At 38.9% G+C, this 14,390-nt stretch overlaps 1 protein-coding gene across 5 annotated transcripts; it reads left to right on the forward strand.

Moving 5' to 3' along the window:
- Nucleotides 1-733: 733 nt before the first annotated feature.
- On the forward strand, nt 734-14,242 carry syt8 (synaptotagmin VIII). Of its 5 annotated transcripts, XM_046395058.1 has the most exons (10): nt 734-1,458; nt 2,255-2,345; nt 4,122-4,315; nt 6,745-6,914; nt 7,414-7,512; nt 7,904-8,071; nt 8,367-8,534; nt 9,145-9,262; nt 10,418-10,551; nt 11,599-14,242. In XM_046395058.1, exons 3-10 carry the CDS (start codon nt 4,147-4,149, stop codon nt 11,833-11,835), a joined length of 1,263 nt encoding a protein of 420 aa, XP_046251014.1. In that variant the 5' UTR covers nt 734-1,458; nt 2,255-2,345; nt 4,122-4,146; the 3' UTR covers nt 11,836-14,242. The 5 variants fall into 5 exon arrangements, with proteins under 5 accessions (XP_046251014.1, XP_046251013.1, XP_046251016.1 ...); XM_046395057.1 differs by lacking the exon at nt 2,255-2,345 and having other exon boundaries at nt 11,599-14,241; XM_046395060.1 differs by lacking the exon at nt 734-1,458 and having other exon boundaries at nt 1,880-2,345.
- The last annotated feature ends 148 nt before the right edge of the window (nt 14,243-14,390 follow it).

Here is a 14,390-nt window from a genome sequence, read left to right on the forward strand (position 1 = left end):
CAACAGGACAAAAGCAGAGAAGATTAGTTGTCCACGATGCTTGGTTTATAATCAGCTGTGTTTTCTGAGGAAGGAAAGCCCTCCATGTATTTATTAGACATCAAAGATGTGCTTTGACAGCAGACTGGATTTCATAGGAACACTGCAGGTGTGCAACCTTCTTGATGGCTTGTACCCCAGAGCAGCAGCACTTTTCTTTCTAACTGAAAAGTGAGTTTTAATTTCCTGCTCTGATTACTGCGCTGTGATTGGCTTTTGTTTGTCTCATCATTTTAAACCAATAAATGCAGTAACAGTCGAATCAGACTAACTTCTTTACTTTGAGCTGAGTCAGACCTCGTCCTATTTCCACCTGTTCAAAATGTCACTTATTCTCTTCTTACACACACACACACACACTCAGTAAAGTGTGATCACCTGAAGGTTTCAAACATTAATTATTTTGTGTCATCACTAAAAGGTTTAAAAGTTTTTGATTAAAGTGACATATTTTGTCATTGGAGGGAACTCACTCCAACAAAATTTGTTCTCTGCATTTAACCCACCCAAGTGACGTGCACACACACACAGCAAACCCGGGGCAGTGGGCGACCGCGTGCAGCGCCCGAGGAGCAGTGGGGGTTAGGTACCTTGCTCAAGGGTACCTCAGCCATGGACACCGGGACGGGGAAGCAAACCAGCGATCCACCGGTTACGGGTCCGACACCCTAACCGCTGATCCACGACTGTGTAGGGTTGTACAACTTCAGTGATGACCTGTGTGACTTGGCAGAGTTGTCTACATGAACTCTGTGCTCTCTGAACGCTGTTTTTTCTTTTCTTTGTGGGCATTCATGGGGGTATGAAGTGGATAAATTGACACCAGTGGTTGACCATGTTGACCTGATGGTGGCGATAGATGAAAAGTCAGGATCAAAAGGGTGTCAAGAGTCATTCTCTGGAGAACACGAATATCTATGGAGTGTGATGTTTCCATTGATAAAACTGAGCTGCTATCTAGCAACCAGAAAACTGAACCTGCAAACAAATGCAAAGTCTCATCAGAAAAACTACTAAATGTATTAAATGAAAATAAAAAAACAAGCTATAAAATAAATTAAAAGACCCAGAATCTGAATTGGAATATTGTTTAAATTAGCATGAAATTATTTGACTCATCCGGACTCGATTTGTGTTTCAGCAGTTGTGCTGCTGGATGAAACATATTTGAATAGCTGATAGTTAATGACTCCACCTCTGTTTAAACACTGACTACGCAGGTAAGTGTGTGTGTTCAGCAGGTGTGGTGGCTGCCGAAACTTGAAGCAGACTGACTTTAAGAGATGAAGATGGCCAACTGAAGTTCAGCCGCACAGAAAACAGATTTAACAGCCAACCGAACAAAACACCAAAGAAATGAGATTTAAATAAAAGGAAAAAATTAAATTTTGGGACACAAACTGTCATCTTTTCACTCAGGTAAGGTTGGTGTTACTGTTGAGAAATGCTGTTTTCCTGTTTAATCTCATGAGCAGACTGGAATGGAAGCCATGTGGTACACAGTAAAATACACAGTTAATACTGCGGTTTTGTAGTTTGTACGTATGAGAGTTGATGTGAAAACTGGCTCTGCTTGTTGAGCTGCTTTTTGTGGTTACATCCCATAAAACACTTTTCACTCCTTCAGCTTCACTCGTGTGCTTCTTTGTTGCTTTCCTTTGATGCATTTTCTTCTTGTTTTTCATTTTTTCTCCCCTCATTCTTCCATTTCTCTTAATGAGTCCCTTTGTGTTTCTTATTATTCTCATTAGTTTATATCTTTCTTCCTTTTCAAGCTTTCTCATTTTTTATTGTTCTCATCTTTCTGCTCTTCCTGCTTTTTCAATGTTTCTTCCAAACTCTCCTCTTTTTATTTGTTTTTTGCTTTCTGTTTCTTCTTTTTCCATCTTTCTTTCTTTAGTACTTTTTCAGTTTTTGTGATGGATTGATTAGCTACTTAACCTTTATATTACTTTGACATCCACTCAATAAGCTAAAAAAAATCTAAGCTGCTGAGATCTTCCTCATGTTCACAGTTATGAAAGAAATGTTTAAAAAGTCGAATAATACAACAGAAAAGTCAGCAGTAATACAGAGTACTTTGTCTCGGCTGCCTTCTGTACACACATTATGTCAGTAACAATAATTCAGTCTGCTTCACTTCCAGAAACTGCTTCTGGCTGTTTGTGCATTTCCAGTTTAGCAAACTTGTTTCTCAGCAACATTTACATTTCAGCTGCATGATGAGAAAACACGTTGAAACTTTAAGCTGTTCACCTTAAAGCAGCGGCAGCAGCAATCGTTGCCTCCAGCAGCTTTAAACAACGGTGAGCACATCCATCGAACAGCTGAGGTTTCTTTGCCTAAAAAACTTTAGTCTGCGTTCACACACTCAAAGGTGGGAAGTTAAACTACTGGATGTTAACCACAAACAAGATTCTGATGTTACTTTCTCAGTCATGACCTTTCTGTATTCTGTATTTCTAGCTTTCTATAACACAAGCTGTAAGACAGACCCTGTGAGACAGAAGCCCCACAGGGACGACTTTGGTACAACAGTTTTGTTTACACTCAGATCTTTGAGTAAAGTTGTTGACTTTTGTTTTTCTGCTTCAAAACATGAAGTCAACTTTCACTGTTTGCAAAGAAAAGAGACATTTAGAATGGGTTTTGTTTTCCTGCTGATTACAGTGATGGAGATGGAGGGAGGAGACGTTTCCTCTTTCTGATCAAACACTTTTAGGGCTGTTTGAAGGAAAGTCCAGTCCAGTGTTGAATGTCACCTCCTTCCTCTTCACTCATTTTCGACTACCACTCGCTTTTATTCTGAGACACAAGCCTCAGAAACACTTCAGTCTCAGTCATCTGGGTGGAGCAAGAAGGGATGTCGACATTTCTGTAAAACTCCTCATTAGTGAGTAAAATATTTCAGTTGCAGGTTCTGGTTATGAGTTGCTTGTTTTTTTATGACTTTGACTATGACTTTGAAAGCTTCAGTGCAGTAGAGGATCCAAAATGGAGGAATTTTTCGGGTTTATTAAATGTGTTGTGACTTTACTCTGGGTGAAAACTGCTCCAGAGGGGTTGGTTTGCAGGCAGTTAGGAGACGATATAAACAGGTTCGGGAAATAAACTGTGGGGAAATCTTGTCTCTTAGCAACTGGACAAAGTCAACAATCTTGTTAACTTTTTTTTATGAGCAAAATTTTGTACAGTGGTGACCAACATGTTTAGGAAAGTAAAAAGAAGTAAAGTTGACAGCAGTTCAGTATCTGCCCATCAAGTCATCAAGCCCACAGATTCCAAGTGGAGGAACAAACACCACTGCTGTCAACCTGAGATTCAAATATATGTCTTAAAACCCGTGTCACAGAGTTAAGGAAACATTATGATTTAATATGCAGTTTGTTGCATTATGAGAAATGTAGGCTCCAGTGTTTCTGATCCTTAACCAGGGACTAAAAGTCTGGATTTCTCAGCATCTGGTGCTGTGAAGTTGAGCCAGGTAGTACGTAGTATAAGTAGAAGATAAAATGATGTACGTGACTCTGAGAAACAGTGTTGAAACTTTGTGAGGAGTTCTGTTATCAGATCGGGCTGTGAGTGAATGTGCTGCTGCTGTTTGTTCATGGTGGAGTCCTGCAGGTGGAGTTACACTCAGCTTTCAATGCTTCACATGTTTGATTTTATACATCACAAACTTCCAGTTTGAGTTTCCACTGTCAGCTCTGACTGTAAATCTAACCCCAATAAAAATAATAATAATACTACTAATAATTGTCATTATTATTGTTATTATTATTATCATCACAGTGAAGTATTGTTTGATTTACAGTTTCAAAGTCATGTTAACAAAACTAATGTACTGATACATGAGATGATAATACTGCCGTGTCTGCCAGATGAAGATAACTTGACTAACTGGACATTTTTAACAACTTTTCATCACATCAAGTAATCAGCATCATCACAGTAACGCTGCTTCTATGACAAATGACCACAGCTCCTGTTTCTATAGAAACCAACACACCTTCAGTAGTATTCAGTAATATTCAGTAGTATTAGAGGCCAGACTGAATCTGTTTCTCTTCTTCTGCCTCCAGAGCTCCTCTCTTCATCCTTCTCATCATGCCTGCCACCCGTTCAACCCCAAATTCATCCATCACATCCTCCCTGCCCCTGACCACTCAACCCATCACCATCTTCTCCACCACCTCCACCTACACCAACACCACTGTCAACCCAGCCGCCGCTGTTGCCGCTCACTTCTTCAATGACCTGTTGGACAAGATCCCCTGTAAGTCGTTGAACAGCTGCAGACACAAACAAAAAGAGGTGGTAAAGCATGTAATCAACCTCCACACATGTACAAAGACATACGTAAACATGTTTATGTGTCTAAATCCAGAATATGTGAATTTGTAAATAATTTCCATTTGACAAACATTGCTGCTCCAACTAAGTTGTTGTACAATCACTAACCGTAATGAGCAAAAGGATTAAGCTTTAAAACAATACACAACATGCATTTAATTTCCTCCTCACAGAATCACTTAATTAATTGTTAATATTTCACCTGAATAGTTCATGAAGTTGATTTCACCTGTTGTGTGATGTAATGTTTGATTCAGGAGTTTTGATGCAAAATACAGAATAAAGTAAAATTGCTGACATGAGACGACATTTCTGGGCAGCTGCCTGAGGGTGAGGGACACTAACAGAATCAATAGAATCATTAAGAAGATGTTGTGGGAGAGGAACTAGACTCTCTGACAGTGGTGTCTGAGAGGAGGATGTTGTTGTTGCTGTTGTGTTCACTTTTCTTTCTTGGTCGGGAAAACTGCAAGTGCAATGTCTGTACGAAAAAGAATTTCCCTTTGGGGATAAATAAAGGAATTCTGATTCTCACTCTGATGAAGGGGAACCAAAGGCTCACACTACAGGGTTGAGCAAAGTACAAAGCATTAGCATCAAAATATACTTAAAATACTAGAATAGAATAGAATAGAATAGAATAGAAAGCTTTTATTGTCATTGTACAGGTACAACGAGATTTCCGCTTTCCCATAAAGTGCACACAGCAATAAAGTAAATGATAAAGTACAGAAATGTAAAGAATAAAGTACAAAAAAAAAAATAAAATAATAAAGTATAAGAATAAATATATCTGGCAGTATATGTCAGTATACAACAACCTCAACATACAGCAGAGCAGCGATAGTGCAGGTGACAAGAGTTCCAGGAGTTCCTGGATTTAGCAGCATTATGGTGTAGGTGGCATTGCCAGTAATGTGCAAAGCCTGTCAGTTCTTTTGTGCTAGACTTGTGTTGAGTCTAGTGACAGCTTTAGGAAAGAAGCTGTTCCTCAGTCTATTTGTTTTTGTTTTGATGGCCCTGTAGCTAAAAATAAAGGCAATGAAATTATGCAGAATAGTTTACAGTAGGCTTATAATTTATTGTTGGGTTATAATTATTGATGCATTGATCAGACAGATGAGTTTTATCCTAATCCAGTCGAATGCATTAGTTTAATATTGTATTGTCTTTTTCCAATTTTTTATTTTGCCATTTTCAAATTATTATAAGCAAAATAGCAGCAACAACGACAACACATAATCAAAATAGAAACAGTAACATATTGGAGGAGGTGTTTCACATTCTTATTCCTTTTTTTAAGAATGCCGTGGCTGGAATTTGGCCTTGAATATAGTTAATTTCTGCCATTTTTGTTCAAAATCCAGTCAATTTTTCCATGGTGTACATCTCCTCATGAACGTCTGCATGTCCACACCCCCTCCAACATTTCTGTTGTAAATGCAGTTGTTTAACCTTTATGTGTGGGGTGATAAAAACGCGCATGAGATTTTTCCATCCCAATTCTCACCATCTTCTTAAGGTAGTTGAATATTGTTGTGTGCTACATTGAATTTTTGTTCCCATTTTGATTTGACATGTAGTGAATTTGGAGACTATTGTACAATTTCGACACAATCTTTGAAGGAATTCCTTTATATGCACCTGTCAGAAGTACAATCACCTCATTAATCCCCGGTGATAAGCACCTGTACTTCCTTGTAAAAATCTTGTAACTGTAAGTAACGGCACAGGTCTCTGTTTTCGAGATAAAACTCTTGCTTGAGTTTTCTAAAGGCCTTAAAGGTTTTCCCTAGTGTATATATTGCTGTTATTCCCCTCTCTGTCCACCTGATGAACATATCATCTGACACGCTGTGACAGAAACTGGGCATTTGAGAGGGCCATATTAGTAATTTGCTGTCACCTTCCATTTTGTTTCTCTTGACAATCTCAAACCATGTTTTCAAAATGTCTCCCAAGATAGTACACTGCTCAAAAAAAGGGAACACTAAAATAACACATCCTAGATCTGAATGAATGAAATATTCTTATTAAATACTTTGTTCTTCACATAGTTGAATGTGCTGACAACAAAAACACAAAAATTATCAATGGAAATCAAATTTATTAACCCATAGAGGTCTGGATTTGGAGTCACGCTCAAAATTAAAGTGGAAAAACACACTACAGGCTGATCCAACTTTGATGTAATGTCCTTAAAACAAGTTTGACTCCTCTTAGTGTAATGCAGGTGTAAAAGGTGTAAGACAGCAGGACGGGGCACACTCACACCTGTTTTACAGTCTAATCTCAGACATTGGACTGGCATCGTGTCATACAATTTGAAATCCTTCTATCTTGTCTCTGCAGTACCTCGATGGGCGATTTACACCATTTTTGTGAGCGGTGGTTTGCTGATTCTGATCTGCTGTCTGTGTATCTGCATCAAGTGCTGTTGCAAAGGCAAGAAGAAGAAGCGGCTGAAGAAGGATGAGAGGATTATTCTGAAAGAAGTGAATGGAAAAACCAGCAAAGCTCTGGTGAGTAACAGTGCCCCCTGGAGGTGAACTCGTTTCATTTTTCTACATTCTCAAACTCATAAAAAAATATTGTTTGAGCTATTGGTTGTTAGATTTTCTTTCTTGTAGTGATTTGAAGAAATTGTAGACATGAGCCATTTTCAGTGAGACCATGAGGGAAATTTATACACTGGCCTGTTGTTACGTGTGTGTTAGTTTGAAAGTGAAAGTTTTTAAGTGAAAAACGTCTTGAGTCTGCCTGAAGAAGCACGTAGATTTTGCTTCAGTGAGGGATTTATTAACTGATTGTTAAAATTCTAATATCAGTACATGCAGCGAGTTAAATAACTCAAATGGTGATTTTCTAAGTTACTGCATTCATTTTGTTCAGTGTGATTTGATCTTTTATCAAACCTGTACAGCAATTCATTGTACTCCATTAACATTTGTAAGACAAATGAACAGGCAGACTGGTATTAGTGTTTGTATGATGGATGTGATCTGACGATGGCTCTGATAGGTGCAACCAGATGTAGTGGATGTGGACTATGGCTCGACCAAACAGGAGGAAAGAGGGAAGATGCTCTACTCTCTGGACTACAACGCTGCACAGTCTGAGGTGACTCAGTCTCTAAGTCTCTCACTACGATTAAAGTGTATCCTGTCTAACCGTTGAGCCTCCATGCTGTCCTGTACATTAAAAGTTTTTGGCATTCACCATATGATGTCTAAAATGTTATCAGACTCATGATAGACACTCAAAACAAAAAGGATCCAAATGGCAACAGCAGAACCATAAATATAATCTTTTTCTTTGCAGTCATTCTTCATCCTCATTAAAAACTGGGGCCTACATTACCCACAATGCAACTCGATCACCAACAGTTCCGTCAGGGACTGTGGTGTGCAGTAGCTGACACCTGGACACTGACTGAGATGTGACATTAGCGAAGTTCCTCTCACAGTGTAAATAACAGTCAGTCCCTGTTTGCTTTGTGTCTGTCTTTAAGCTCACAGTGGGGATCAAACAAGCCAGCGGCTTGAAGGCCATGGACCTGGGAGGAAGCTCAGACCCATATGTCAAAGTCTACATTTGCCCTGACAAATCCAAAACCTGTGAGACCAAAGTATTCAGGAACACTCTGAATCCCATCTTCAATGAACAATTCCACTTCCAGGCAAGAGAGAGCAATTAGCAGTGAATTCAATTTCCTTAAACCAAAGGGCCCGAAAAGTTTTTTAAAAAAGTATTACATTTAATGCTCTTAGTTCAAATCTTTTCTCTTGTCTGCTGTGTGTTAGTTCTATAACAATGTCAGGAGACCTTTTTCACCTCTGAATTAATGCTGTGTTTGATGTGATTATGAACTAAGCTGCAGGAAGCTGCCTAACTTGGTCACCATGAAGAAGTTCTTTTAAGCTGTACTGACAGTCTTAAAAAATGAACAGATGCTTCTAACCATCTTTTAACAGATATCCAAGTCTTCACTCCTGAAGTCAACTTTGGTGATGCAGGTGTTTGACTTCAACAGATTCTCCAAACACAACATCATTGGTGAACTCAGGTTGCAACTCTGCAACGTCGACTGGAACCACGTCATTGAAGAGTGGCTGGATCTCACTGAGCCTGCCAAGTTTGAGGTTTTCTTTGTCACTGTTGCCTACTTCACTCTGGGTACAGAAAGACTAGTCTTCCTACCAGCTTCTAAGCTCACTGACTTCTTTCCTGGGGGCTGTCATTTCTATTAAGTTTAAGACACACCTACAGAGTTTTCTGAAAGATTTGTCTCAAGTTTACTACTGTGTTGAAGGTATACTCACAGTCCTAAGTGATCCCATTGACCCTCTGGATCAAAAATTCTTTCTTCTGTTGCATGATATAAAATATTTGAAGCAGTTTCCTAAGTTGCAACTAACCCAGACTCAGATTGTACCCAGAAGATATACAAAATGTTAAAAAAAAAAATACATTTGTTGCAGGGCAAAATTAATTACATCAATGTTATGTTCTATTATGTTTTCTTATATTATATTGAATTTATTCGCCATACAGAAAGAATAAGGAGATCTGTTGTTTCAGCCGCTGTTGTCTAGTAAAACAACAGTCAAATGTCCAGGCACACACTGAGGCAGGTTTTATCGGAATCTGTGGTTCCTACTGGTTGCAGTGGGACCGACAGACTGGGTGGACAGGTCATAGTCTATAGCCTCTAACTGTAGTCTTTTTGTGTATGATGGTCCTTCTCCACAGGATGAGAACCTGGGGGAGCTCTGCTTCTCTCTGCGTTATGTTCCTACCGCCAGCAAACTAACTGTTGTGATCCTGGAGGCCAAAAACCTGAAGAGCATGGACATTGGAGGAAGTTCAGGTTAGACTGAGACAGGATCTTATCATCAAATCAATCAGTACTCACAACTTTTGATTAAGTTCAGGTTACCATCAGTGGCAGCAGGTCAGTGGGTGCCGTCTCATGTCTAATTCAACACCATATTTGTCCTGATCCACACCAGCCAAGTAAATGAGGCTAAATAGACACAAATAGACACAACACATAAAACACTGGGATTTACTGGCTGGATAACCAATCAAGATAGATAGATACATACTTTATTGATCCCGACGGAAATTCAAGAGACGGCAAGACTGTCTGTTTTTTATTTCTGATGCTATCCGCAGTTATCATATAATTTCTTCAGCTGTTCAGTTCCACTCCTTTAAGAAATAAAGTATCAAATTGGGTCTAACTGTGCGATCAATACGAGGTGGACACTTTATTCAACTCGTCCGTATATGTACATCGAGCTGTAGTACAGTCACCTCAAGGGACAAATCTTTCCATCCTCTCAGTAGCAGACATTTCCAGCTCAACTGCTCAAAACAGCAGATAGTGACAAAAACAGAGTCAGTAACAAGATGGCTGCCTGGCTAAACTCTGTTTGAAAGGATGTCTTTTATTTTCGAAGTGCAATGCTTGTTCTGCGCTCTACTTGATCTTTCAGGTGAAGATTCCAGACTGAGCCGTTGTGCTGATGTGTTTTTGATTTTCTGATTAATGTAATGTTAACACATTTCTACAGATGGAGACGAGGTTTAGAGCATCAGATAACAACACTGTGTGTTCACTGTGAAATCTTTCTGCTGTGGGTCACAACATTCAAATGAAGTTTTCTCTTCATTTAGCTGTCTTCAACCTGGTCAGGTTGGAGGTTGATGATAACAGAGAGACTATTTTTTTTACCTGATGTTCTTCATATGTTTTTAAAAAAATCTGTCAGTAAACACATTATGATGAATTTTTGAAAAAGGTTCATCCATAGATGTCTATAGCAGTCAGGTTTCAGTGTAAATGACCAAAAAAAAACCCCTCAAATAATTGTTTTTTGTTTGCACTTTTTGTTTTTTATTGTAGTTTATTCAATTTTATTCCTCAGAGAAGTAAAGACTTGTGATATTTCTTCTTTTGGAACAAATTTCACTTCCTTTCCTTTTATGCATGAATTTAACATCCACTTGGTGTTTGTAGATCCTTATGTGAAAGTGCAGTTGGCTCTGGACAAGAGAAAGTGGAAGAAAAGGAAGACCTCTGTTAAGAAGAAGACTCTGAACCCTTATTACAACGAGTCCTTCACCTTTGATGTGTCCTTTGACCAAATCCAGGTGAGTGTTACCAGATAAGAAACAGAGATCGACTGATACACAGTGTTTCAGAAAAATTCCAGTCATTAAATTGCAAATATCTTATATATAGACTGCATATAGACTGTTAGAGTTTTACAGGAACACATTTTTAGTGAAGGCATTTTTTCATTTTTTTCTTCGTTAGTCTATCTTCAGTAAGTCTCTGATACATCAGCTAGTTTAACTTTTTAACGTTCACCACACACACACACACACACACACACACACACATACGTGCACAATTAAACATTCACAGCATTCCATAGACTGGGACTGGCACTAAGCTGCACTTTATTTACTTTACTTTGTGTTTTATATTTTTCATAAGTGTTTTTTTAAGTGTTTGTGTTATTTAGATGTGTGCCTTTAAGCCGGGAATCTCTACAAAATTTTGTTATATTCGTATAATGAAATAAAGACTCTTGATTCTTGATTCTTGATTGAATGACGCACAGCAGCTGGTGTATCAGTTTATAGCCAGTCAAACTCAGGAAGCTGTAATGAAGTTGCCTGTCAGCAGACAGGATGTAGCAGGAAATGTTAGCAATAGCAGTACTGAAATCCTCCTCTGGTGCAGCTGCTGAATACACATCTTTTCAGACTGAGTATCTGCAGATAACGAGTCTGATACTATTGAATATATGTTGATTAAATTTCTCTCTGAGACATTTAAACAACAGCTGTAACCTACTAAAGCTGACACACCTTATTTTTCATAAGCTGCTTGATCCAAATACTGAAGCTTTTAGTTCAAAACAAATAAGATTAAATTACTTACAAGATACATCTTAACACGAAGACAACGTCTCACTCTGCATTAATTTCTGCCATGAAGTTAAAATAATATGCAATCTGCAATAATCTTAATTAACATTAAATTGGTAAAGCAAAGGCTCATGCTGTCAGATGCAACTAGTTTCAGAAAGCAGAAGGCTGAGATTGACAAAACTCAAAACTCAGATTTACTGACATTGCTCTGCTGTTTTAGAGAGTCTCGATCTAAATTAGACAAAAACTCTTCCACAGAGGGTGAACCTGGTGATCTCGGTCTGGGACCATGATGCCATGACCCGTAATGACCCCATAGGGAAGATCTTTCTGGGCTGCGACGCCACAGGGAACCAGCTGAGGCACTGGGCTGACATGTTGTCCAACCCACGGCAGCCGGTTGCCCAGTGGCACAACCTGCTGTCGGCCGAGCAGGTCAATTCCACTCTGACCCTGAAAAAGAAGATTCCCCTCGCCAGCAAACTGCCCTTCTGAAGGGAAACAGCAGCACCAAGACATTTCAAATACATCAGTATGGGAAGATTGCAATATAGTTTTTAGGTATACTATGCAGGATTTTCAGTCGCAGTGTAGAAACACATTATTCAGAGTCGACCTCAGCAGCAGCGGCGGTCGAGTGACTTGAAGGAGCATCGTTAGCAACAACAAAGAGAAGAGAAATAAAACAAACAATGTCATGTAAGGACAGACAGGGACAGCTTGAAGGACTTTTTGCTACTGCTTATCTGTTCCATCCTCATACGTTATTGGATGGAGGGCAAATGCACCTAATTGTGAAGAAAACATGGAGACACAGGCAGAATGGAGAGTATGGACATGGAGGGTGAGGACAGGGTCTCTGCACCACACGCTTCCAGAGACTTGTGAATGAAGACTGAGACAAATTACTTTCTACATGTTGTTTTTGAGAAAATTCCTGTGTAGAATACCTCTCTATCTGACTGAACATTTGAATATTTTACACTTAAGATTAATATTTCATTTTTTGGTATTAAACTCAGTTAATTTCAAACCTGAGCTCTTCATCCTGTCCACAAACACAATACAAACATCAAATGATTCCTCTCCATTAAGAGGTAAAACATGCTGTTGGGGGGGCAAACAGAGATCGAGAGAGAGATGGAGGGAGGTTTGGTTTCAAAATCCTTTCATTAAACCATTAACCAGACTTCACTGTGATCTAAATGTAGCATATAAGCAAGGCTACTGAAGCTATATTTAATGTTTAGCTTAATGGTATGATAGACTAATATAATCAGAAGACATGGTTCAGCTCAGGGAGAAGTTGTTGCAGTACATAAAACACACATACACCATGTAGATTTGTTTGGCACCTTATATTAACAATAAATGACAAACATACATACAACAACCAATAACCCCTGATATTTTTTTTATATATTTTTTTGTTATATAGATATTTTATTATTTAGTTTTTTTTTAACACTTTATCAGTTGCAACAAATAGTCATAGAAACATCAACTAAGGAACATAATACAGCCCAGGAAGTGGCACCCACCACCCTGGGTACCAGATTGGCAACACACAGTTAGCACAGTCCTTTAAGTGTAATGGTCCATGGGCAATTGTGCATGTGTGTGAGTGAGTGAGAAGGTGTGGGGGGAGGACTGGGCTGCAGCAGTTTCCTACCAGACCGTCAGGAAAAAGCTGGCTAAAGGTTCTTCAACTCCAGGCAGTTCAGTAGCTCGCCATCAATTTATCACCACAACTGGTGAACCTGGCCTGTATCAAATAAAAACAGGACCATTTTAATTACAAGATCACATGTATGTGATATGTTCCAGTGTACACCATAAATAATAAATTCAAATAAATTCTACTTACATTAACTGAACACAACACTGTTTAAATACAATCGGAAATGCAGTAGAAATAATACCAAATACAATATAATACAAAATACCATTGTGACAGAGTAGCACCAGCATAAACTACCGCATACAAGGGCTGTGCTAGCATAATTAAGCTGGATGCTAACTATGTTAACATGCATTAACAAATCACAAAGCGAGGCTGCTGTAGAGGCTAGTTTTATGGGGCAGCAGTGATCATAAAATCAGCCCAACCATTTACAGAGGGAGAAAAGGCAACCATTTTTAAATGTGAGCCTGAGCAGAAACACCGTTGCTGATCGTGTAAATCAGCTTGCCACCAGTCAACAACAACAGCTGATGGGAAAGGGAAAAGATTTCATTGCATACTCCCTCGCTGTGGATGATAGCAACAACACTTATACTGCCCAGCTGTCAGTCTTTATCCGTGGAGTGGGTTCAAGTCTGTGCATAACAGAGGAACTTTTGGGATTATTCTCAATGCACAGCACAACTACGGGAAGGGATATCTTTCAGGAGGTATCCAAATGTGTGAATGAAATAGGGCTGTTTTGGGATAAACTTGTGGGCCTGACTACAGATGAAGCACCTACGATGTGTAGTCAAAAGAGTGGATTGGTTGGCAGGAGAAGATGTGGGAGGAAAGCGGCACAGGTGAGCTGACAACTTGTCACTGCATCATTCACTGGGAATTACTGTGCAGCAAATCCTTGAAAATGGAACATGTTATGAGCACCATAACACAAGCAGTTCTGGTTTTTCTTTGAAGTAAATGAATTCCTGTCTGTTGTTGGCCTGTAGATAAAAAATGTTTTCACTTTAAATTACTCTGGAAACACTGCATAAAAAGCTATAAGACATGTATGCAGCAACTTTTATTTAATGATTGATGTTATAGGAAATACCTTCTGTGCAGTGTTCGGGTTCAATATATTCAACAAGATCATTTCAATTTGTTTTCAATAAACACTAAACCAGTCTATCCCTCGACTTGGAGCATTTTTTAAATTTTGGCCCACTATGTATTTGAGTTTGACACCCCTGCTTTAGCAGCATCATCCAACACCCATATGGCCTCATCCATACCTTCCTTAACCAAAAACCAAAGGCTTTGTCCAAAGGCTCACAAGAACAGAATAGAGTGCAAAAAGAAGAGATAATAAATTAGCAATTTT

The sequence above is a fragment of the Scatophagus argus genome, chromosome 7 (genome assembly GCF_020382885.2).
Source record: "Scatophagus argus isolate fScaArg1 chromosome 7, fScaArg1.pri, whole genome shotgun sequence".
Taxonomy (NCBI): Eukaryota; Metazoa; Chordata; class Actinopteri; family Scatophagidae; genus Scatophagus; species Scatophagus argus.

Excerpts from the sequence above, each read along its gene's own strand:
- syt8 (XM_046395058.1), top strand. The coding sequence starts at position 4,147 with ATGCCTGCCACCCGTTCAACCCCAAATTCATCCATCACATCCTCCCTG. Across the intron at positions 4,316-6,744 it reads CCTGTTGGACAAGATCCCCT|TACCTCGATGGGCGATTTAC; the intron begins GTAAGTCGTTGA and ends TTGTCTCTGCAG. Across the intron at positions 6,915-7,413 it reads GAAAAACCAGCAAAGCTCTG|GTGCAACCAGATGTAGTGGA; the intron begins GTGAGTAACAGT and ends TGGCTCTGATAG.